At 31.1% G+C, this 27079-nt stretch overlaps 1 protein-coding gene across 2 annotated transcripts; it reads right to left on the minus strand.

Moving 5' to 3' along the window:
* Positions 1-27079, minus strand: LOC139515532 (G2 and S phase-expressed protein 1-like). 2 transcript variants are annotated; one of them, XM_071305117.1, is made up of 13 exons: positions 27027-27079; positions 26032-26142; positions 24894-25037; positions 23705-23765; positions 15301-15877; positions 14269-14394; positions 12873-13377; positions 12308-12419; positions 11641-11733; positions 8931-9063; positions 7264-7311; positions 6827-6847; positions 4703-4836 (listed from the first exon to the last, which is right to left on the minus strand). In XM_071305117.1, exons 1-12 carry the CDS (start codon positions 27031-27033, stop codon positions 6830-6832), a joined length of 1935 nt encoding a protein of 644 aa, XP_071161218.1. In that variant the 5' UTR covers positions 27034-27079; the 3' UTR covers positions 4703-4836; positions 6827-6829. The 2 variants fall into 2 exon arrangements, with proteins under 2 accessions (XP_071161211.1, XP_071161218.1); XM_071305110.1 differs by lacking the exon at positions 6827-6847 and having other exon boundaries at positions 1-4836.

Below are 27079 nucleotides of genomic sequence, written 5' to 3' on the forward strand. Positions count from 1 at the left end.
TTTATGTTAAACATTTTTTTTAATGAAATGTTTGTTCAATATTTTATAAAATTTATGCAGTTCACACTGTATGTCCAGAATATCACATTTTATAAAGATATATTAATTCCCGAATAAACATCTTTAACTACGATCAAAAACACTACTAACTTCTCACAGAATGTAATTTCATAGATAAATCACTGTTTTGGCAAATTTCCTTCTTTTTTTTCAAAAACAAATGTCACTTAGCAAATTTTTATATCAGTAAAATAAGGCTTTGTAATCATGAAAGTTGAGGATTCAAATACATGGTAAATCAAAATCTTAGATTTTCAAATATGGATTAAAAATTATTAAGTTTGTTTTATAATAAATTTGTTTGGCAATTATATACAAATGTTGACAATTAGTTAAAAAATATGCCCCCTTTATAAAAAAAAAACCCCTTTTGCTTTTAATTCTATAAGGTCTTCATTTTGACAAGATTTATTTATAGACAGATGGACTATTAGGCAAATTTGTTCCATTAAACCTGCATGTATCTACAAGATACATCATTATCTTACCATTTTCTTAACAGGTTTTTCAAAGATTCAGAGTATTTCATATGATACCATGACAAGACATCAAGCTGACAAATGATTTAAGATTGATAGACACATTTAGAACACTAAATACAAGTGATTGTAAACTCTCTTAAGGCAATTAAACTACCATATTAAATTGTCCAAAATAATACTGATCTAGAAAATTGTTATGCTAGGGCCCTCCCTGTATGTACACTTTTGGGTGAGACACAGATCCAAATAATTTAAATGTTTTAAAAAGAGGCCAACAGAAAATTTTAAAACTTGAGCTAACAAGTATTGTTTTTTTATATCAGATTTCAAAATTTTATATATTCTACTATCAAATTTCATTAAAATAAGAGCACTATGGATTATTTTGGCATTTGGGCAGCCATTTAAAAAATGGAGGCTGACAGATAGATTATGACACATGGAGTAAATATAGAATAGCATATTCCCTATATATTACTGATATACATGTATAAATTTCAACTGAAATTCTAGCAACAAATTAATGTTTCTCAAATTTTGTAATTTTCTACCAAAAAAAAAATGGGAAGAACGTCTACATTTGAACACTGAAAAAAATTGTGATCCTATCCTAGCTACTCATACTGTTGTAAATTTAGTATTCACAAAAAGAAAAACTCAAAGTTAATTATTTTTTAAATAAAATCTTTACAAAAATTAATATTATTATATCCCATTTTCACATAATAAGCACATCTACATTGTAACATATCATGCACAACTGTACACAATTTCAACCATGTCCTATTATTACTTTGAGGGTTTTTGAAGTTACTATTAATTGTGTTAATCAACACAATAAAATACAATACAATTAATACATAGATTGTACGACAACATAAATCATAGCCAGCTTAAGGTGGAACCAAATACCTTGCCCTAAACTTCTTTGACTTGTTTAATTTTCATAAAATTTTGACAAAATGTTGACTTTGACCCTTTAACAAAAATATAAAAATTTCAATAAAATTGAACCACACACTTTATCGGAACAATTTGCACGGATATATAGCATTTTGACACGCACGCATTTTGATCATTGGGAAGCTTAACATTTACTTAACAATAGAACGTGATTAAAAGGTTCACTTGATTTCTACAGAGTTAACTCCCAGTAGTATTATGTACCACCTTAAACAGAAAGTAAAAGAATAAAAGCAAGAGTTTCTTTTTCTTTATATTAACAAATAAATTCTACATTTTCAAACAAATATTCACTTATTGTAATTTTTCCATGCAAGTCTTCTGCTTTTGTTTCTATTTTCCTATAGTAATTGCTTTGCATGCTTCTTAATGTAAACATATCAAGATCAATTAGTCAGTGCGAAAATATTTAACAGTTGCATCAGCAGAAAAAATATCAGTTGCTGAGAGAGGAGTCAGCTCTACTTGCATTGATGTATAATTTCCACAAGTTTACCTTCAATGCATTACTTAAATAAAATGAATGCACAAGCAGGAATATCTACCATACTTTACTGATTAAATATTATTGTTGAAAATCTTAAAAACAAGCTTTTTACTACAGGTATCAATAAACTTAACATTATCAATTATGCATGACAATGTGATCAAGGTCAGATAAACCCTGCCAGATAGACATGTCCACATTCATAATCAATACATACACAAATTATAGTTGACATTTTGACTACAGTATCTGAGTAACAGATCTATCCATGAAAAACTTAACTTTGACCAATGAATCATGTATTTGAGGTCAAGTTCAGAAAAATCCTGCAAGACTGATGTCTATACCTAGCAATCTGAATAATTCCTTAGACAAATATAAGTGACAAATTGCTTATAGTATCTGAGAAACAGATGATGATCTAATCACAAAAACTATATGTTGACCAATGAACAATGAAAAGGAGGTCAAGGTCAATTAACCCTGCAAGACAGATACACACGCCTTAAATAAATAAATTTCAGCTAATACTTATTGTATCTGGGATTAATAACTAATCACAAAAATCTAACATTGAAAGGCTTAAACCTATTTGCACCTAATAATCATTCCATAAACCTATTGCATACTGTATAGAAAAATGGAAGAAAAAAAATAGACTTAACATGAAAATGAGGTCAAGGTCAGATAAACCCTGCCAGATTGAATCTTTCCATAGACTAAGAAATAAAAGCTGAATTATTTAAATTTAACAAGTGAAACTGCGAGCTACTGCTCACTGATGATACCCCCGCTGCAAGTGGATAATATTAATAATATTAATAGTGTAAAAATATGCAAGTGTTCGGTAAACAGGAAGTTATTGAGTGGTGACTCTGAAAACACATCAGACGGTATAGCTGACTTATATAAACCTTGAAACCAAATTTCAGAAATCCTTGTATTGTTGTTCCTGAGAAAATTGTGACGAAAATTTTTAACTTGGCTATCTTGGGTAAAATCATACAAGTGTTCGGTAAACAGGAAGTTGTCAAGTGATGAATCTGAAAACGCACCACACGGTATAGCTGACTTATATAAACCCTGAAACCAATTTCAGAAATCCTTGTATTGTAGTTCCTGAGAAAATTGTGACGAAAATTTTCAACTTGGCTATCATGTGTAAAATCATACAAGTGTTCGGTAAACAGGAAGTTGTCAAGTGATGAATCTGAAAACGCATCACACGGTATAGCTGATTTATATAAACCCTGGAACCAAATTTCAGAAATCCTAGTATTGTAGTTCCTGAGAAAAATATGACGAAAATTTTCAACTTGGCTATCATGTGTAAAATCATACAAGTGTTTGGTAAACAGGAAGTTGTCGAGTGATGAATCTGAAAACGCATCACACAGTATAGCTGACTTATAATCAAGCCTGAAACCAAATTTCAGAAATCTTGGTAGTGTAGTTCCTGAGAAAAATGTGACGAAAAATATTCATGGGACGGACGGACTGATGGACTGACGGAAGGACAGACAGAGGTAAAACAGTATACCCCCCTTTTTTTGAAAGCGGGGGTATAAAAAGGAAACTTACCACAAATAGTTTCCATTGGTCACTATTCACAGAAATAAACATTACAAAAAATTACAGTTGTTTAAAGTAGTTGCTGAACCATGAAAATTGGTCAAGGACAACAGACTTATACCAGACATCTGTATACACTATATGAAGTATCTATATGAAAGATCAAGTTTATACAAATAGTTTACGTCGCCACCAGATTAAAATTTCTACATCTCTCATTCTGCAACATTTGCCCAACAATAAAACAATCTATTGCTGAATAAAAATATTTTTGAATACTTATAATTACAATAAAATTACATTTAATGTAAGGTATATCCAACTCTGATAAAAAAGAGCACTTAAAATTTACAAACTATCTTACATGTAATAGGTTAATAATAACCTATATGCTAAGCATCAATAATATACATTAAAAAGATCTTAAAAGTGAGTGTAAGAGTGTCACCATAACCAAAAAAGAGACCACCTAGTGAAAAGGAACTAGAAACCAGTAGGATTATTTCAAGTTGCTTAAGGGGGTTTCGCGGGTCTAAATCATTTATATAGGATTTCTCTATATTTTTCTATAAATGAACTTTATCTTATAGTTAATAGAAAAATAAAATGAAAAAGTGGGGTCACTGTTCATTTGCGCTCACAATTTGCCTTCGAAAGAAGCATACATTTTTGTAAAGGTGTTTTTTTTCTGTTGAAGTAATAGGAGAAATAAAGGTAATATCGAAATTAAAAATAGAAATTTATTACAGAAATCGCTAAAATTTTACAATAATATAGTTTAAGTACAGCTTATATGGAAATTATATTAAAAAAGATAGGTCACCGATGACTACAAAAGGAAATATATAAAATTTGTAATGAAAAACAAATGTTTGATTTTTTTCTGAAATTTTTATACCCTCGAGCCTCCTTAACATATAATTAGCAATGTCTAAAAGACAAAAGCAAAAAAAAAATTCATCTTGAACTTATACCTTCTGATCCTCTTCAAATAAACAACTTTTTTTCTATTACATCAGCCTTTCAGACACAATTAGAAAGAAAGTGAGGGATGTTGTCTTAAACATAGTAAGTGCTTAATATACATGGCTAATTATTATAAATACAAATTAAAAACTTATTAATAAAACACATGAAAATAAATCACAATTTCCTTTTAGTGCACTTTATAACTTCTTCATCCTTGCTGATAGGCCTAGGTCGTCTAATGGGAGACCATTTAGATTGTACTTTCTGAGGAAGTTGAGGGGTGTATACCACTCTGGATTTGGCCTGTAATCAAAAATAATAAGTATCATCTTATGTCTGACAATCAATTGTTTATCACATTTGATAATTCCCTGATAAAGATTCAATGTGCACAACTTTTTTTTCATAAATGCAAAATAAATGTTTTGGTTTAGCTTTAAAAGTGGTAAACAATATCCCCATACTTCTTCTAAAAAAGTACTAATTACACACTCCCACTTTACACACATTTACTACACTTCTTTAAACTGAATGTTAATCTTTTACTGACAGTTGGCCATGGATTTGTAAAGAATGTCTGATCTTATTATTATAGAATGAAATTCAAAACAGTGTGGCTGTGGCCATTGATTGACACATTAAATTCATCCATTGACTGGGACAATTTAGGTGAACGTTTGTATGTAACGACCACTGCTCACTATGTACTTTTTAAAGACACTTAAACTATGGGTCACCAAAGGTTCTCAACACCTTAATAAAGCAATTCGAAAAATTAATCAGAAATAACACGATGTTTTGATTTATATCAATTATATAAATCAAAACATAAATGTTATTCCTTATTAATTTTTCGAATTATTTTATAATTAAAGGCGTTAAGAAACCTTTGGTGACCCCACAGTTTAAATGTCTATCGTAGGTACGTCGTGAACAGTGGTCGTTACAGACAAACTTTCACGTAAATTGTCCCAGTCAATGGATGAATTTAATGTGTCAATCAATGGCCACAGCCACACTGTTTTGAATTTCATTCTAAAACATTGTGTTTACTGTCTTGTTCTCTTATGATACAAAAGTTATGTTTACCTTTTAAAAATAAAAAAATCTCTTATAAACATGAAAAAACACATACTATCATTTGTAATCTCCATCTTTTCATTATGACTAGCTATAACTATTATACTAATATTATAAAAACTAGCAAAATATAAAAACAAACAAATATATTCTATAAATCCCTTTTTAAATATTAGACTTCAATGAAAAATGGAGAAAATAAAAACAAATGAATCAATTGATTAGGTAACAAACTTGAAGCTGAAATGACTTATAATTCATTGAAGAATTTGTTATGTACAACTCAATTCAAATTTTATGTTAAAAGGTTATTTCAAAAATTTAACATAATATTCACCTATAACATGCATTAATGAAAATGGAATTCATTGCAAATATACAATAGAAATAAAAATACAAGATTTTTTTTAAGGTTGAACCGTTTATATACCACTGTTACCAAAATGTTTAAGAAATTATGTTTAATTATGAATGAAGGAAATGTTGTATATGTACATACAATGAGACGACAAACAACCAACAAGCAAGCTGTAAGCCTTATTTTCTTAATCTTATAGTATTGACATCTGCAATAGCAACTAGATAAGAATCGTGCATAAATCATAGCTAATTGTGCTACAAAGATATTTATTAAATGTAAGGCTATTTTGTGACTACAAGTATCTGTCATATCTATAGATGCTGGAATGCATAAAACCAAAAAATCAAGAATGAAATGTCATAGCGATATACCCCCCTGTTGTATCAATGAGGAATTAAATTAAGTGTAAAAATGCATTAATGTGGTATAATAGTCAAAATCTTAATATAAAGGGACATTAGCATTTTTGGTCCAATCATAAATGCCAGTGAATTAATGAAATACTAATTCACTTTTAACAGCCATTTTGGTTCAATTTTGTCAAAATAAGTTAAGAAACTTCACTGATAAATTATTAACTTGCAAGAGAATATTCGATCATATTGAATCCATATTCATGTAAATCAAATATGAGAATTTAAGTCATATCAGTGAACATGAATTTGACAGCTAATTAAAGAATTAACTTTATGTTTTCAACACCAGACATTAGTTGTTATATGCCAGTTAAAATATAATGTTTTTTTAGTCTTGAGTATAATTGGCATATATACATGATATAAGGTTAAATATGTAAATAACCATGCAGAAATGCTGCCTGTCGAAGCATAGTCAAGATTATATCAATCTTACCTGTTAGTGAAATCTGTTCACCTAACACAAAAAAATCCACAAATGAATTTTAAGAAAATTATCAGAAAAAAACCCCCTATCATTTTAAAAACCCACAGTGAACATTGAAACAGAAACTCTTCTTCACAATGTCTACTCAGTTAAATTATTGTTGTTTTCCATTGAAAGCCATTTTAGCTTCCATTTTACAGATATGAAGTTTAGCTATGCAAATCTCATACAACTCAAATAGATTGGAACCAAACAATAAAATTGCTTTATAACATGTACTATTGTGTATTTAAGATTTTGTAAGCATGGGATAATTTTACAGTATTACTGTCCTTTGCCTATAGTCACTCTGTATGTTTTTAAGCTTGCACATAGTCTTAACAAAAACTTTGTGTGTAATATTCTACATATAAACTGTGGTTAATTACAACCAAACAAAGACTTACTTTCATACTGCTTGGTGACTTGTCATTTATTTCAACCAAGTTTGAGCACTGAAAAAAAACCCAGAAAAAATATCATTTCACTGATCAAATATGTGACTGCAAAATGACAGGGAAAGCAGATTTATTGTATATTTATTCGTTTCATGTTAATCAGGGGCAATATCTTCTGAAGGGAATAAGTGATATTAATAAAATTCTTAAGGGTTCCGCGGAACCCAGTGTCTCGCCTACTTATGCTGTTAATTGCAGGCTCAACAAAAGAGGAATAAAATCAATAAAAATATTCCTCTTGATACTATCTTATGATTCTAGGAAGCTTCTGTCCAAGTTTGGTAAAAATACAGTATGTTTTGAAAACTTTAACTGCAGACTGTCTGTAACGTAAACTGGTCCATTTATAAGTAAAATACAGATACACAGGTACAAAATTTTTTACAAAATTTTCTTAAAGATACTAGCTTTTGATCATAAACAAGCTTCTGTCCAAGTTTGGTACAGGTCCAAAATAGTATAAGAAAGTTATTAAAATTTTAAAAACTTTAACCACAGAGTGAATGCGTTGTTTTCTTGCAGAAAATCTAAGTCCATTTAAAAGTAAAATGCACAAAAAAATGGATTTATTTGTTAACAAAATTTACTTCTGCATACTATGTTATGATCATAAAAAAGCTATTGTCTAAGTTTGGTACAAACCCAGGATAGTTTTAAGAAAGTTATTAAAATTTCAAAAACTTTAACCACAGAGTGAATGTTGTTTCCTGGCAGAAAAACTAAGTCCATTTTAAAGTAAAATATGGAAAAAATGGAATTTTATTTTTCCAAAATTTCCTTCTTCATACTATCTTATGATCATAAACAAGCTTCTGTATAAGTTTGGTACAAATACAGTATAGTTTAAGTTATTAAAATTTCAAAAACTTTAACCACAGAGTGAATGTAATGTTTCCTGGCAGAAAAACTAAGTCCATTTATAAGTAAAATACGGAAAAAATGGAATTCTATTTTCACAAAATTTACTTCTGCACACTATGTTATGAACATAAACAAGCTTCTGTCCAAGTTTGGTAGAAATCCAGTTTAGTTTAAGAAAGTTATTAAAATTTCAAAAACTTTAACCACAGAGTGAATATTTGTTGACGCCGCCGACGACGCCGACGCCGACGGAATGTAGGATCGCTATGTCTCGCTTTTTCGACTAAAGTCGAAGGCTCGACAAAAATTCACAAGAAGTGACATATCAAAATTGAAAAAGAATTGGTTGAAGCATAACTTATCATTATCTAATCAATTATTGACCAAAAGTTTTGAACAGCAAAAGCGTTTTATTTTTTTTGGAAAACCTGGTTAATAATGGAATACTATAAATCTTTCATCAATAGACTAAGACACAAAAGATATGACAGTTAAACTTTTCAATTTCAATAAAATACCCAACATTACTGAAAATTATATGCAAAATCCCCAAAAATCTAAATTTCTTGGATAAAAAAAAAAATGGAAATGAATAGCATAACTCAAAATTTTTCAGGGGTTTCCAGTCACACAATACTTTTATTGACAGACCTAGAATGTAGAACATCGCTGTTTCTTATTTCTTATTGTAAGAGGAAACTACAGATTTAAAAAAAAACAAAAAACATCTAAATCAATCAGACATTTTACAATACCTGTCCTCCATTTTTCTTGGTTGTTGATTTTGACACACTATTGTTAAACACAGGTGATTCTGTTATACTACTGTAGGATGAGAGTTGACTAAGTCGGGATGAATTACCACTCCCACCTCTTCTTGACAAAGGACTGAAATACAAAATGGTAGTTGGTTTAGTCATGACAAAGAGCTCAAATCTCATGAGTCATTTTCTCACTTTTAAAAGAGGAGCGTAAAGGGGGGTAGCTGCACGGAAGAACGCGAAATAAATATGCCATTTCACGATGAATGAACAATTACAAATTTCTTGCCTGTTGATTTTTCAACTGATTTCACGAACACGGTGAATAACAAACCTTTTTCATGGCTGCACGTGAAATAAAAATGGCAAAACATGTTGCACCAAAATAACCCTTTACCACCCTCTTAAAAGATTGCTTCTGAAGCTATAAACAAAATACACTTAATTTGATAAAAATCTGTAATTCACGATACAGACCTAGCTGTCATTAATATAGATTGATACGAGATTTTTTTATATATAAACTTGCAACATCCTAAGTCAAAGTCATGATACCGGCCAGGGATCAAACATCCATGTGGGCTAATAAAAGATTTAATATAAAAAAACCTGCTATGTTATGATATGTTTATATTGTGTACATGAAGAACAGTATATTACTTATTGCAAGCTATATTTTTTCAACTCCCTAGAAATATAAGAAATATCCTTTAACTTTAGAACTATCCAAGTAATCACATTTAAGTGTTGCATTTCCCCTAAGTAAAATTATATTTGCAGTCAACATCCCATGTTGTTCAAGATAAAAATAACATGCCAATTACAATACATGTACTAGATTGATAACAATTTTCCTACTGTAAAAATATTAGTTATTTTACGATATGATTACATTTAAAACTTATACTGCTTTATATTCTTTGCTTAAGGTGGTACCCAACACTTTCACTAAAATTAATTTGGCTCGTTTAATTTTCATAAAATTTTGTCATATTATTTACTTTGAGACTTTAATAAAAATATAAAAATTTAAAAAATTTTGAACCAACCGTTTTGTCAGAAAAAATACACTGGTTATATAGCAATTTGACAAACACAGATTTTGATCATTGAAAAGCTTAATATTTCTTTTACAACACAACGTAATTAAAACGTTTAGCTGACTTTACAGAGTTATCTCCCTGTAGTGTTAGGTACCACCTTAATTAAATAACAGCAAATATCAAGTTCAATTCTTTTTTATATACAAGAGTGCACACGCTGAAATGTCTCGCCTTCTATACTAATCATTGATATTATGTTGATAGTCCTAAGTATAAAGCTTAGTTTTATTACAACTGTCTCATAAACTTAACATTAACCAAGATAACTAAACAAAGACCAATGAACCTTGAAAATGAGGTCAAGGTCAGATGAACCATGCCAGGCAGACATGTACAGCTAACAATGCTTCTATACAACATATATAGTTGACCCATTACTTATAGTTTAAGAAAAATAGACCAAAACACAAAAACTTAACACTGTGCAATGAACCGTGAAAATGAGGTCACCGTTAAATAAAACCTGCGCGACTGACATAAAGATCATAAAATATTTCCATACACCAAATATAGTTGACCTATGGCATACAGTATTAGATAAAAAGACCAAAACTCAAAAACTTAACTTTGACCACTGAACCATGAAAATGAGGTCAAGGTCAGATGACATCTGCCCGCTAGACATGAACACCTTACCATCATTCCATACAACAAATATAGTAGACCTATTGCATATAGTATGAGAAAAACAGACCAAAACACAAAAATTTAACTATAACCACTGAACCATGAAAATGAGGTCAAGGTCAGATGACACCTGCCAGTTGGACATGTACACCTTACAGTCCTTCCATACACCGAATATACTAGCCCTATTGCTTATAGTATCTGAGATATGGACTTGACCACCAAAACTTAACCTTGATCACTGATCCATGAAATGAGGTCGAGGTCAAGTGAAAACTGTCTGACAGACATGAGGACCTTGCAAGGTACGCACATACCAAATATAGTTATCCTATTACTTAAAATAAGAGAGAATTCAACATTACAAAAAATTTGAACTTTTTTTTCAAGTGGTCACTGAACCATGAAAATGAGGTCAAGGACATTGGACATGTGACTGACGGAAACTTCATAACATGAAGCATCTATATACAAAGTATGAAGCATCCAGGTCTTCCACCTTCTGAAATATAAAGCTTTTAAGAAGTGAGCTAACACCGCCGCCGCCGTAGCCGCCTCCGGATCACTATCCCTATGTCGAGCTTTCTGCAACAAAAGTTGCAGGCTCGACAAAAATTAAGGAGATGTGATATTATTGCCGGTTAGATAACTATCCACCAAAGTTAAAATGAAGTGGATGTAAGCAATAATAGGCATCCTTATGACCTTCAACAACAAGGAAAAACCCATATCGTATGGTCAGCTATAAAATGCATGACATGAAAAATATGAAACAGTATAATTGAGAAAACTAACAGTCTAAATTATAACATTTTTTTTTAGGAAAAACAAATATGACAGGCATGAACAAATGACAACCACTGAACTACAGGCTCCTGACTTAGCAGGTCATACATGTTTGTGGACGCTCAACCCTCCCCTAATCTGGGACAGTGGTGTAAATGTAACAGTATGTTTTTCAGAAGCAGTCGTACCTTTCTGGTACAGATCCAATAGAGCCTCTAGATGACTTCTGTGGTGTTGGCAAACAGGATCTCCTTCTGTTAGACAAAGGTGTACTTGTTGAGCTAAAAACATAAGTTAAACCTGACATTTAGATGATGATAATTGATGGCTGTTTAACATCCAGTGAAAAATTCAATGCATATTTAAAGTGAGATTATCAATATGTTAATCATGTTAATGTGATATGAATATGAAACCTGCTGTGTACTAGATTTACACACAGTTTTTATTTCATTTTTAATTTGATAGTCCACAAGGTAACAGTCTGCAAGAATTATTTGTTCTTAATCCTCCCTCTTAGACTGCTTCATGCGACTATTGACAATCCGATATAATTGTCCACTGCTGAAACCAACAACTATGTCATTTCCATAACTCGTTTGTTTACTGTTTTTCCTAAATCTATGAGTTTTTACTTATCTGAAATTGAGTCTGTCAGCAATATTAAAAGAAAAGTGGTGTACCAAAGTCAATGCAGTTCAACTTCAATTTACAATAATGCTAAGAAAATGTTAATTAAAACCTATATAAGAGCTTATAATAAATTCCTTGTAATTAAGCATATCATAGAATATGATTTTGTTTTGTATATGAGTATTTTAAAAATAAACAGTTGATCTATCATAATATCCATACCTTGAATTACTTGGTGTCCTAAAATTATTAGCCAACAGTTTAGGTTTGACACATTTGTCCTGTTTAACTGGAGTAGAAATACTGGTATTCATTCTTGTGGTGGCTTTTTTGTCTGAAAAGTAAAATTTAAAAAAAGGTCTGTTGATATAAAAATAAAAAAAGCTGTTCACCATTAATACACCAAAGGGTATATCAAACAGTTTTAAATATTTTATAACAATCAAAAGTTTTCAGACAGAACCAAAACTACATGTTCAAATCACACTTACAGAATACACTTGTATGACATTTTAGTTTGAAGTGCATAAACCATTAACACTGAATATTGTGGATTCATTATTATTCGTTGGATACCAATTTTTGTGGGTTTTGTGAGTACAGGTGAACCACAAATTCAAATATCCAAAATATATTCGAAAATTGTTTAACGAATACTATATTTTCATTAGGTTTTGTTTACAGAGATTGGCAAAACCACAAAATCAAATATACCCTGAAAATTGATACCCACGAAAATAAATGAATCCACAGTATATAAGTATGAAATCCATGTGACCTATCTCACCTGGTTTGCTCTCTACGGGTTTATTTACTATATCCAAAGGTTGCGTAGCTTTTAATGGACCATTACCAGTCACAGTTTTATGGGCCCTCTTTTGCAATTCTCCAGGATTCATTAGACTTTGCTTAGCAAAAGTCCCCTTCAAACTAGGTATTCCAGCCTTTTGTTTACCATCATTCAAACCTTGCTTGGCTTGAAGTCTTGGTGAACTCCTTTTGGGTGGTTCATCTGATTTCTGTTTCTTGTCTACAGATTTTGAAGGTTCAACTTTCTTGACACTAGCTGAGCTGCTGCTTTTAGGTGGTGCTCCAAATTTAGGAGTGACTCCTCTACTTGCTGTATTACTTGCAGACTTTGGAACAGCTAACTGCCTTGTCTTAGGAATGCCCCTTGAAATGTTTGTGGATGTATTGATAGAATTATTCATAGAAGAGTTAAAAGAGCCATTTAATCTACTTCCTGGAGCCTTCAATCTTGATGTTTTAGGAATGCCTGTTTTTCCTATACACTGAAATAAAAGAAAGAAAGAAAAAAAAATATTAGAAACAATTATGTAGAGTAAAAGAGGTAGTTGCCTTTATACTAATACATAACTTGAGATTGAGGCTTTATTAATTGATTTGATTGATTGGTGTCTGACACCATTTTCATCACTATTGTGTTATTTTGTGGTGGAAAGTTTTTATTGGTGGAGAAAGCTGGAGTGGCCTTCAATTAGAAAACTAATAATCCTAGTTAATTAAGATTGGTGTCAAACCAACCTAACACAGGATGGATATATAATAATTCAAAATCTTAGTGTTGACAGGCTAGTGATACAGTAGTTGGACTACTATTACCCCCCAGTCACCAAGCCCCCTTTGATATCTTTTAAGTACATATATAGAGTTACTACCAAGAAGTAGTTTAATCTTACTATTTTTACTGTAAGGTATATCACTGCAGTCAAGAACTTTTTCACAGCTATAGAGCTGGTAGCCAGGTAAATACCTTATTTTGATGATTTTCACTGTTTGAATTTTAGTCAGGGTTTTTGTAGTATGTTACATAGTTTTGACTATTTCAGCATTTGGATAAACCACAAGAGTCCAAGGCTATAATGCTGATACTGTGTAGTAATTTACATAATCTGGACTATCTTAGCTGTTGGATACGCCACAAGAATTTGTAGCTATAATGCTGATATAGTGTCACTTCATCTGGACTATTCTAGTTGTTGGATACATAGGGACAGTCTGAGGCTATGTAGCTGAGACCCAGTCGACACGCTTTACAAGATTCTACGTCTTTACTGCAATTAGTAGGTAGACATTTTGAATTTCGTTATTTTGACTAGTTTTGAAGTTTGGTGCATCAGTATAATCTGAGGCTATACAACAGAGACTGGGTGTACAGTTACCTTATTTTGACTATTTTTGCCAACAGATACATCACTGCAATCTGATGCTATACTACAGTTACTGTCAGATTCATGTCCATTAATCCTATTTTCTTTCCCATCCAAGCTTTCACAACTACTGCCATACTAAGAAGAAAAAGAAAATGATAGCAATTACAATTTTCAACATATACATAATTTCAAACCACAATTGGTATCATATGTGAACTTTATTGATATAATTTTATCATTCCCTTTTTAGCTTAAGAAGTCTAATTTGTAAAATTAAACACACAAAAACCTTGTTTTATTACCAATCCTTTTAAAATACAAGTTAAATTCTTTGTACTGACTAAATGGTTGTTTTTCATATTTTTTACAGATTTGTTTTGCTTGCTGTGAAAACTGATTTAACTTAACACTTAAACATGTAAACTATGTAAAAAATTCAGAGTCAATGAACAATGACTGAAAGGTGCCAGCCAAAATAATTTACTTGGAAAAGAGAAATGTCAATGCTAGTACAAGTGTATACCAATCACAATTGACTTATCATAAGTGGTTCTCTTTGAAAGTTTGAACTTACCTATACACAAAGTTTAACATGTAAACTACATGTATGCAAAAGTTTCAAAGTCAATGAACAGGCAATGCCATGTTATCTCCATGAAAATAACATGTATGGAATGCTTATGCAACTGCATACCAAAAATCATTGACATCATATTAAACTGGTCTAATCACAAACTTTATTATGTAACTTATTTAAATGGAGATGACCATCATGTGGGGAAGGGCTAAATAATCTCCATGGAAATAGGATGTGTCAATGCTAATACATGATGGGTCACTTTCATACCAAATATCATTGATGGACCACTGGTGTCTCCCCTTAAAATGACCTAATCATAAACTAATAAATTGTTAATACCACCTCTGATGCTGCTGGAAATAGCACACCTAGGACTCTGCCATGGAGAGACTAAAATCTCATAAAATGAAAAAAAAGACTAAGAATTTAACAATGTGAACTATTATCATTATACTTTTTACCTTAAGTGATGGCTTGGCTAATTTTGATGCCTGAAGTTTTGATGGAAGTTGTAATCGGCTGCCACTTGTTTTGTGTTGAGTAGGATTAGCATTTATTTTTATATTTCTATTATCAGTCACTCTACTTTCCCTAACATCAGGATCAACATTTTCTGTGCACTTTTTTACATTATTAACAGCATACTGACTACTATCTGGTAACTTTTTACAAGAATCATCTATTACTGGTAACACTTTCCTTACTTCCTCTGGTAGCAGTTCTAATGGACTCTGACATTTAGTGAAGGTACCAGATCTATTATGTTTTCTTATTGATGGAGATACCTCCCCATCAGTTGAGGAACAAGATTGTTTTGATAAAGATGGTGATGATTCAGATCCTGAACTTGTCTTAGAATTTTTTATTCTATATGCTAAATCTTTAGCTTCTTTCACCATCAAGGCAAACTGTGATGCATTTAGCGGGCTCAATGGAGGTACCTCTACTTCCTGAACGACAGTTTGTTTGAGCCTCTCCGTAAAACAGATTGGTCCAAAAAACACCTCATCCTCCTCCTCGTGTGAAATATTTTCAGGTCTGCAAATAAAAATAATTAATGATAAAAAGCAAAAGGGGCAGAAAGAATATAATCATGCTTAGATAGACTAAAAAATTAAAGAACCTGTAAAGGAAAATCTTTCACACATGGTATTATCTTTCATAAATGCAATGGAACATGCAAGGTCCTTGAGGATACATGTTATGTGTACTATTGTTTGTCTGTTTCATTTTTAGCCATGGTGTTGTCAGTTTATTTTCGATTTATGTGTTTGACTGTCCCTCTGTTATCTTTAGTCCCTCTTTTATAAGACAAAGGTATTTTTTTTTAACAAAAGGTTAACATTGTTTATACTAGAAAAATAGCAACAAACCAACAATGGTCCCAATGTTATTTTTTCCCTATTTATCTTATAACGTACTTATATGTAAATACCAAGTTTTTATCTCAACAGCTACCCATCAAGAGAATTTTAATACCAAATGCATCAGTGATTTTCCCATTAGCAAACGTTTCCATAAATGAGTATTGTCAATTATAAAGTATTTTTAACAATAATTTCTCAATGAAAAAACCATGAAAATTGATACTACATACATCCAGTTTCTGATACAAATTTTAACACCAGGAAAATCTATATTTTTCAATAGTACATCATATACTTGCCCATGGCTGTTTGATATTTACCATGGGTATGAATTATCTCCATGACCTTTAAATTTCTTAAATGTTTGCTAATAAGACCATTCACAAAAACACTTGGACTGGGTTGCTCAAAACGTTGGATAGTGTTAGCCAATGGTTAAACTGCTTATCCACTAGTTAACTTTAAACAAATGGATTATTTCTATTGCTCAAAATTTATCCAGTGGATAAAACGTGCTATCCGCCGGATAAATTTATCCGGTACTTTTTGACTGGTTAAGTTTTAGCCATTGGTTAAAAACGGCATTGCGATTGATTAATAATGGGTATTATTAAATCAATATGTTGAAATTTCAGATAGAATCATATTCAAAACAGTGTTGCTGTGGCCATTGATTGACAACCTTAAATTATCCCATTGACTGGGGCAGATTAGGTGAACGTGTGTCTGTACCGACAACTGCTCACTACTAACTTATTATAGAATTTAAACTGTGGGGTCACCAAAGGTTCTTAACGCCTTTACTATTAAAATAATTCGAAAAACTAATCAGGAATAACTTTATGTTTTGATTTATATTATTGATATAAATCAAAACATTGTGTTATTCCTGATTAGTTTTTCTAATTTCTTTATTTAGGTGTTGAGAACCTTTTGTGACCCCACAGTATATGTGCCTTTAACAAGAACATAGTGAGCAGCGGTTGTTGCAGACAAACGTTCACCTAATCTAACCCAGTCAATGGGATACTTTAAGGTTGTCAATCAATGGCCACAGCTACACTGTTTTGAATATGATTCTAATTGCATCGTTTATAACTTGTTAACCTTTATATTCGTCACATATGGTATTTTGAAGCTCATGAAAATTTGATATAGGTGTAAATTTTCACTCCTTCTCCCTAAAAAAAGGAAAATACTCTACTTGACTTCGATCATTTGGCATACACAGTAAACACTCACTTGTGGCATTTTACATAGTAATTGTGAAGTCAAAAACTTATAACATTTATACTTTTCAAGTTTTTAAAGTTGTGTCCACCTCATTGCCAAGGAAAGCTATACGCACAGGGGCTTGTTACAATTGCCGAGTTTACTATCCATACGAACCCCTAAAAAAAGTATACGTTTAAAAAAAATACACCACCACGGATGCTGTTTCTTAATTTGATTTACTTTTAATATACATATTGCGATTTCCAGTTCAAAAATTAAGGAAATATTTACTTAATCAACATATAGTGGTAGTGGTTCATTACATTTGCTTGCATTTGATTTACAGATACCAGTGGTATCTAGATTTGTACATAATATGAGGCCTTAGTTACATTGTAATTACACGTTGCCATGCGTTCTATCAGGTTCGCGTTACTGTGAGGTATAAAATAAATGCTTCAACCCTGTACCCAATACCTGCTTTGTTTAATTTTTTAGAATTAATACAATTCTATAATTCTATGTTCTCAAAAACTATTGAGATATTTATTATCAATTAAGTAAGTGTTTGGATACCAAATATGTAACAGGTACAAAAATGTTCAAATCCTTTTAAATATTTATTTGATTTAATTTCTAAATTTCCTTTACAGTGGCGGATCCGGGGGGGGGGGGGGGGGGGGTCCGGGGGTGCGCACCCCCCCTTTATTTTTGCCGATCAATCCATTTGTATCGGGACATATGTTTTGCACCCCCCCCCCCCCCTTTTGCCCTGGGTGCCCTGGGTTAGCACCCCCCCTTTCGAAAATTCCTGCTACAGTCTTGCATAAAGATCCATAAAGTAAAAAAAAAATAATATTAAAAAACTAAAATGTATTTTGTGGACATAGAATTTGGTTTTGGTAAAAAAAATATATATATATATATATATAATCTAAATCCTTATTTGTAGTATTAAGACAGATACCAGTGCTGAAAGTTAGGTTGAAGTAATATATAGATTTGCGAGTAAAAAATTGAATAAAATAATTATTCCAAATAAATGTGTATCACCTGTGTACAAAAAACCCTGTACAAATTATAATTTGTACGAAATTACAACTTCTTCACAATACATGTATATCTATGCATATAAAAACGTTTTCAAGAATTTTTTCTTGTTGGTTACACCAAGGATTTGTATAGTAAGATCTCACTATACAAATCCTTGGATACACAGGTAATTGCAATATTTCATGCATATTCAGGACATACAAAAACAAGATATGCCAGATCTTTAAGAATTGTTAGCACAAATACAGCTTGCCTCTTTTTAAAGACGTTGTGTTAAATAGGGCAGAAATCTAGCCTTGCAACAGGCTACCGATAACACAGACCAATTAAGGAGATATTTCAATGATCTTTATACGTACAGATTAAGTTACATATGCCTGCATGAGGCATTGGATTTAGGATGACGTGGCTGCGTATCTACACATCCAGCACAGCACATACACCATTTCTTTGGCGTCCGTATAATGGTATGGCGATGTCGTTGATGGAAGAAATTCATTTTCCAGACAATATAACTTGTGTGCTAGTGAATGGATCTCTGTGAAATTGATTTTTACCGCAAGGTTCCATACCACAAAGGAACGGGTTTGGATTGATTTGGAGGTTATGACTTAAACTATTTGAAAAAAAACGTGTGTACAAGTGTATGGATCTCTATGAAATTTAACCACAACATGCACAAGGTTACATACAAAAAAGATAGATGGAATCATGGATTAATTTGGGTGTTGTCCTAATTTGTATGAATAAAGGGCTAAAACAAGCATTATTATTGTTTTAAGACAATGAATTTTGTGTAATTTTGGGATTGATTTGGGTGATAATGGTTCAAAAGAGTAGGTTCAGTAAGACCCTTTTTAGCCCCAAAATATAGCAGTTTTACAAAATTGTGAAAATGTAATCGTTAAGCTATTTATTGGAAAGAAGAATGGTTCTGCTACTTAAATATGAGCTGTTTTTGACAATACAATACACAGATATCGGGTACTAGTATCATTAAGTCATGCTAATTTACTGAAATCTTCGCAATTTCAGCATTTTAGCTAAATTTTAGACGGTTTCTGTCTTAAATGAAAGTTGCCGCATTCGTGTTCTTTCGTGATATTGATATGTAAGTTGAATTTGATGATAATACATAATATATATAAAGGTTGAGGATGAACACGGATGCGGCCACTTTCATTTTTGACAAAAACCATCTGAAAAGTGACGATTTTTGGCATATTTGATAGATTTTTCATATTTCAGTTTGAATCGGAGCGTTTTTAATGACTCAATCAGTTAAAATCTTTAACATAAACTAATTGATTCATTTGAAATAGACACTTAAGTGTTTAAAAAGTGTCTAAAATATGTCGTTATATGAACTTAAAAATTGAGACCAAAATCGGCCCTTATCGGACCTACTCCTTTTCTAGGTTTTGTTATAAATTAGGTAGTTAGTTTTCTCAATTAAATTGTTTTATATTTTTCATGTCAGACTTTTACAGCCGACCACGTAGCTATTAAAGATATATATTAGTGTTGTGAATCTTTAGTAAAAATAGATAATAAACAATCTGATTAAAAAAAATATCTAAGGGTCAAACAAGGTGAAAGTTTGAGCCCCACATTGTTTAATTATTTTATTAATGATCTACATTAAATTTTTGATGGAACATGTGATTATGTGTCCTTAATATCAATATGTAGTGTTAGTTTTGCATATTATGATCTTTGAATTTAATATTGTCAAAATCATAAAACGGTTTACAATCTGCTTCCCATAAAATGGAAAAATATTGCTACAAATGGCAACTGACTGTAAATTAAAAAAAATTAAAAAATAAGATTTATCATTCTAGAAAATCTCTTGAGCCAATTTTTTTTATGAACAAAATCAGTTAACTTTAACCCATAGGATTGAAAAGAGAATATTAGAAATTTCCTCTGCAAACAAAAAAAACTTTTTTGGACTCGGTAGCTAATATTAAGCTAGCATAAGAAAAATGTCCGACGTTACGGTTTTTCGTTGACTCAAAGACCGAAAATGAACTTTATAAGCAGATATATCAGAAAGTGTATGAAAACAGTGAGGTAATCATAACAATTATCCAAAGTTCAAATATTTGCCTCATTGTTCGTGAGTTCAAAAAAAGTAGATTCTTTAAAGGCTTCTTTTTACAGTCGTTTTTCAAGCGGTAGTCATTTTGTCCAAGTTAATATTTCATTTGTCAAAGCAATAAATGTGGGTTTTTTTACCTGATTTATAATTAATCAAAACAAAAGTAAGATACAGGGAAAGTACAAAATGACTAGATTCTTTTTTTTTTTTTTTTTTATTATTAATTATATGTTTGGGTCTTAAAGGAATAAAATGCTACAAAACATTGCAAAACGGTAGTCATTTTGTCCAAACATATGAAAACGTCAAATAATCCGAAAAAACGCTTATTTCCGACGTTACATGTGCTTAATTTGTTTCAATGGAATGTTTCTACTAATTAAACAAAATCGTGTGGTGAAATTTGGAGTAAGATATTGAAGGCTATCGAAAAAAAGAATGATGCATGTTGACAGACTCGGAACATAGAATCCAAACAGATTGAATTTTGCTATTTTAAAAAATCATTTTTAGCTTTTAGTGATTTATTGCTGATAGAGGCGAATGTTTGACTGATAATGTCAATGATAATTATGTACCACTTTTGCAAAGACAATGCTGAGACACCAAGACAGTCCTATACATGTAAAAGAAGAATTGTTGGTTACGTTGGGGAAGTACCAAGAAAAAGATATAGATAACTTATAGCCGTCCCTTCAGTAAGGTGCATTCACTAAATTAAAAGTACAAGTCCTCGAAATGTCAGTTTAGTTCGCAACTTGTCCTGCTACTCATGTTATAGCTGTCATAATGGAACCTATTCCTGTACTAGCGGAAGTTGGGCCTTTTCGTTAATATAAACTTGTACATGAAACGAAGGTTAATGAAAGACTAATCGCAAACAGCGACCAAAACTATTTCATTGAATTACAGCTGATTTCAGTGAGTGTGTAGCTAAAGGTCATTGGTAAGCTTGCTTGCTAGCTGAACCATGAAGTCATTGTTAGGTAAGGTATACTACCCTCCTTTCGAAGTGGCCTAGTCCTACAGACAGATAGATTGGTTGTCTGTCGGACTAGTCAATTCTTAAAGGAGGGTAGTTTACCTAACCTTATAATGACTTCAATTTAATCAAAGGTATTACCTTTATCTACACGCTCAATGAAATTGGCTGTAATACAACCCAGGATAATATTAGCCGTTTTACCATGTTTACAGACGACCCAAGAAAATATTACCTAATTTTAAAATGTACATCAGGAGACGTTGGAAATCAAGCACATAATTTTTAAGCTGGGTTTCAAGTGATTGAAGGGTTGTATTTCAACAAAGTGTGTGTCAGGGAAAATATTATTCATTTCAAATGAATTAAGGGGGTTCGCGGGTCTAAATCATTTATATAGGATATCTCTATATTTTTCTATAAATGAACTTTATCTAATAGTTAATAGAAAAATAAAATAAAAAAGTGGGGTCACCGTTCATTTGCGCTCACAATCTGCCTTCGAAAGAAGCATACATTTTTGTAAAGGTGGGTTTTTTCTGTTGAAGTAATAGGAGAAATAAAGGTAATATCGAAATAAAAAAAAGAAATTTATTACAGAAATCGCTCAAATTTTACAATAATTTAGTTTATGTCCAGCTTATATGGAAATTCTATTAAAAAATATAGGTCACCGATGAGTTAAAAAAGATATTTTAATTTTAAAGCCAAAAAATGGCATTTTTCCACCAAAGGGAGATAATTTGGAACTTTTTCAATGATGTATACATTTTAAAAGTCATCTGGGGCCAACACGAATTGATTGTATTGAATGATTTTTGTACCATATGATAAAGTAACAACTACAAAAGGTAACAAATAAAATTTGTAATGAAAAACAAATGTTTAATTTTTTTCTGAAATTTTTATACCCTCGAGCCTCCTTAAGAGTAAAAATGTTTGATTTACTTGCAGAGTGTCAGATCTTTTTTATTTGAATCAAAATATGGCAAATTAACAATGACAGATGATATGCACCATGAAATTTTAGCAGCCTGGGATTATATTTTTGCACATCTAAATTTTTGTTTTAATTTATTTATGGAAAACCATAAACTTCCGTCCCATTTTCCCTTGCTACATTACTTACGACAATATACAGCATTTGAAGGTGAATTGAGGGTAAACATTGTTAAATCGATTTCCACAACTTGAGGAAAATATATGGTTAAAAGACATTAAAAGAACCAGACAGAATCAACCAACAACATGTAAAAAACACATGAATGGAACTAACAAATTTTATTAAGCGATTTCAAAATTTCAGAAAACGCTCGTTGACCATCGGTTGACGTCGAACTTAATGATGATGTAGGAATATTGTGCGCAACTTTTGAAGTTATAGAGTATAATTTTCTTGGGAACATTATTGATAATTAAGAAAAATTTAGATCTACACTCTTATCTTTATTTATTTTTAAACATAAAAGTAAACAACAATATTCAAAACAGACCCAGCTTTTTTTTTATATCCCCCACCCCACCACAAAAAATAAATAAAATAGCAGTCAGTCCCCTTCCCCCAGAAAATAAAAATTAAAACAAATTAAAAATAAATATCTATTCACAATATAAGAAATGACTGATGATGATAAAAATTTGATGTTGAATTTTAAAATTATCGGTGGTGATAGTTTTCTTCCGGGTTTTCAAAAATTCTATTTTTAGACATCAACGCGGTCGTGTTAGAGAGCACCCTTTTTTCTTTGTAAGTTTACGTTGCCAGTGAAAAGGGTATACAAGAAATAAAGGTTGAGATTTTCTGTAGTAAAATAAATTGCCGTAATATTTAACTAATATTCAGTATATTTTTGCATTAAATACTATCTTCTATTGAACCTGTGTTTAGGAACACTCGCAGTTGCAATCTTTAGTTGAACTTAAGGTTATGTAATATTTACAGAGGGTGGTAAAGGAGGGTGCTTGCACGAAAAAAACGTGAAATAAGACATAATTTCACGTTGAACGTGAAATAATTTCTGTAATGAACGTTGCACAAAAAATGATTAAACTATTTATGCTGGCTGTTGTTTATAGGTTATTTAATCATCTAGTATGTCATAGAATATAGATTTGCATTTTTATTTTCAAATTATTGTACTCACCTAACGGCTGGAGATGCAGCCAAATCAAAGTCAAATGTTTCATCATCTATTAATCTGAGACCTGCAATCAAAAAAAAAAAATAGGTTTAAAAGCCAAATTCAAAGTGCTGCTGTGACACAATTGCCATACTTAATTGTTAAATGTACATTTCTAGGAAATTTTATGAAAATTAAGTTTACTGGAGACATACTGGTTCACTGGCATAATTTTCTTTAGCTCTATCATAAAAATTCAGTACCATTATGACAAAGCACACAGGTTAAAAACTAAATATTAGAACCTATGAGCATCTTCAGGCACACTGGTAGACTTCAAATACTAGGTGTTGATATTGGTTTTGCCTATTTTACAAATACTGATAATATATTTCATCTGGCAAAATTTTAATCACAGAAAAAAAAAGAGTTTCAGAAATTTAATTTCTCCAATTTTCACAGTACATGTATACATATATACATTTAACTTTGCTGCATTTTGCACCTGTCTTGTAAGTCAGGAGCCTCTGGTCTTTGTTAGCCTAGTATGTTTTTTTCAATTTTAGTTAATTTATATGTTTCAGAGTTTAGTTTGACGTCAATTTTCACTGAACTAGTACACTCTTTTGTTAAGGGCCTAGATGAAGTCTGCCTCCAATTAAAAACCTCATTGGTGGCTTTGGGCAGCTTTGTCAGGTTGTTATCTCTATGACACATTCCCTATTTCCATACTGAATTCTATTACAGACTTGCACAGTGTTAGCACTGTTTGTCTTTTTTTGCATTATATAAATACAAATCTGTAATAATCAGAATTTCCACTAAATCATCTATCAAAAGTTCTTGTAAATTATCAAATAACAGAACTTTATCATTGCTTTTAAAATTATGCCATGGTTACAACTCTTCCATGTCTTCCATATGATAGAAATATGTCACACACATTTTTATCCCGCCGTATTACAGTTTGAATATATGAAGTAGCACATGTCTACCAAGTCAGGAATATGACAGTAATTATCCATTTGTTTGATGTGTTTGAGCTTTTGATTTTGCCATTTGATTAGAGACTTTACGTTTTGAAGTATTTTTGTGATTTTACTTTTTAGAATATTTTGGTACACCTTTTCTGTCACATATGTATTTTTGATTAACCTCACTTTCACATTTTTGACATCCTAAGTTTAACAGTATACAATGTATTTAGCAATACCTGGACTAGCACATTTTTTAGCACTGTTTGGTAATGACTGCTCTGTCACATCACGTAAGATACGATTTTGTATATCATCAGAATTCTTCAACGTTAAACTCAGTCGTCTTTCTGTATCACCACTTCTTTCTATTTCTATTGAATCTAAAATAAATAATTCACTTGTAAGTCTTTTGTCTGATACTAAATGAAATAATGTACCTGTAATTGAAAAATTAAATGTTTTACTTTATGCTTGTATCACATGTATCAATCTTTTTCCAAGTGCTGTGATCATTTATAAATCATAAACTTTGTATTCTAGGATGCATAATGGTGTATAGTTATTAAAAAAAACTTTCTGTGGTGTTAAATAAGGTGTTTCAATACCTCTGATTTTTTATAATTATTTGTCCTGTTTATGCTGTTCTGTTACTAACTCATTTAATTTGATGTCATTATGCAAATGATTCTTTGTTTTTTTTTGTTTTTTTTTGGATTGCTGTCTTGTCATTGTATTTCCTTATCTTTTTTATTCTTGTAAGATAAAACTATAAAAAAGGATAGCCATCTGATAGTAGGCATGACTAAAAATACCTTACAGTACAACAGTCCTTTACAATACATAATTACAAACCACTAAAATCCAACTCCTATGAAAAAGTAAATACAAAAATGAACTCAGAAGAATAATTATAAATTAAGTTTTCAGTAGGGCAATTGATTATTAAAAAAATGTCTGCTTTTTTTTTTGCTAATGATTTTTAAAGAAGTACAAAATAATTGCCATCCTGGAAACAGCCAACATTCAACAAACAGCAAGAAATAAAATCAAACGATGTATTACCTAAAACCTGAAATTTTACAATATAATGGACATTTGGGATTTTTTGGGTTGGTTGTCATGGTATGTTGTACTGTCCAGTAGTTTTGATAAAATTCCTGTTATCTTTTTCCAGTCATTAGTTTTTAGGCAAAAAATAAATATTTTATTGGTGATATCTGACAATATCTTGTGTTCATCAGATGGATAATACCGATACTTCATAAATAATCAGGTTATTTTCAAATTTAATGAATAAAATAGTCCCCTTCTCATATAATTTTTTGTTGTTGATATTTATAAGGTTTTTCTAAATAAACTTAAATAAGAGCAAACCTGTCAATGGATTAGCATTTTCTTTATCCTCTTCCTGTGATGAAGTAGAAAATAACTGGGGTGCATTATCCACAAAATTTGTTAAGTCAACCAGTAAGCCTGTTGGACAATCTGTTAAAGATATAAAACAAAGATATTAACCTGGATGGCATTCCAGGAAGATCCAACAGGTCAAAAATTTAAGCTTGTTGGATGATCGGTTAAAATTGGCATATTACCACTACCAATATCTGACAAGTCAGCAGAAGTCACAATAATGCTACTGAGAAACAAAAATATACAAATACACTATATTTTATTGTATTTATCTATATCTTTAACAATGTAAATTGATTACATGAAGCAATACATTCTCAAAATTTATTTAAAAAATAAGAAAATGAAATAAAATACAATTTTTTTTTCAACTTTTGCTCTGGTTTCTTTTGTACAAGTTCCATGCTATCTAAGGAATATTTAACCACAAACAAAATTAAAATGTTGACGACTCTGACACTGATGAAATGAAGTACAATGTTCACTACCTGTTTGTCTTGCGTCAAATTCATAAAACATAAAAAAATAAAATAGGTTACAGTGCTTATTTTTGAAGAATGTCATTATTGTTTTATAAGAGTTTGATTGGCTTTCATTGAAATTATCTGAATAAATACATAAAAGTATAGCCAAGCATAAAACACCCAAAAAGTTTGGCAAACACTTTATTTTCTCTTTCTTTTATAATTCATTGATCTGTAATTTTGTGCACTTTTTAATCAATAAGGTTTGAAGTCTGCAGATAAGATTCTGGTACGGGTTTAACTTCATCATGAACAAAACTAGTAACAGTGGAGCATTGAATGTTTATAATATGTTAACAATTGTCTCCCCTGAAATTGTATGGCCACACGCTTAAGCTTAATAAATACAGCTGAAAATCTAAAATTTAGTAATAAAAAATTGCTTCTTCAAGCTCTGAAAGGGGCACTTGCTGTCAAATTGATAATAATCTTTACCTTCCATACTTTAACATCTATTTGAAGTTAGGAATTGCACACCACTGAAAAAT

The sequence above is a fragment of the Mytilus edulis genome, chromosome 1 (genome assembly GCF_963676685.1).
Source record: "Mytilus edulis chromosome 1, xbMytEdul2.2, whole genome shotgun sequence".
In the NCBI taxonomy this organism is placed as follows: domain Eukaryota; kingdom Metazoa; phylum Mollusca; class Bivalvia; order Mytilida; family Mytilidae; genus Mytilus; species Mytilus edulis.

Coding starts and splice junctions, on each gene's coding strand:
- LOC139515532 (XM_071305110.1), bottom strand. Junction 25,038..26,031: donor AAATGCTAATCCATTGACAG/GTTTGCTCTTAT, acceptor TATTTATTTTAG/ATTCAATAGAAATAGAAAGA. Junction 23,766..24,893: donor TAAAAAATGTGCTAGTCCAG/GTATTGCTAAAT, acceptor TTTTGATTGCAG/GTCTCAGATTAATAGATGAT.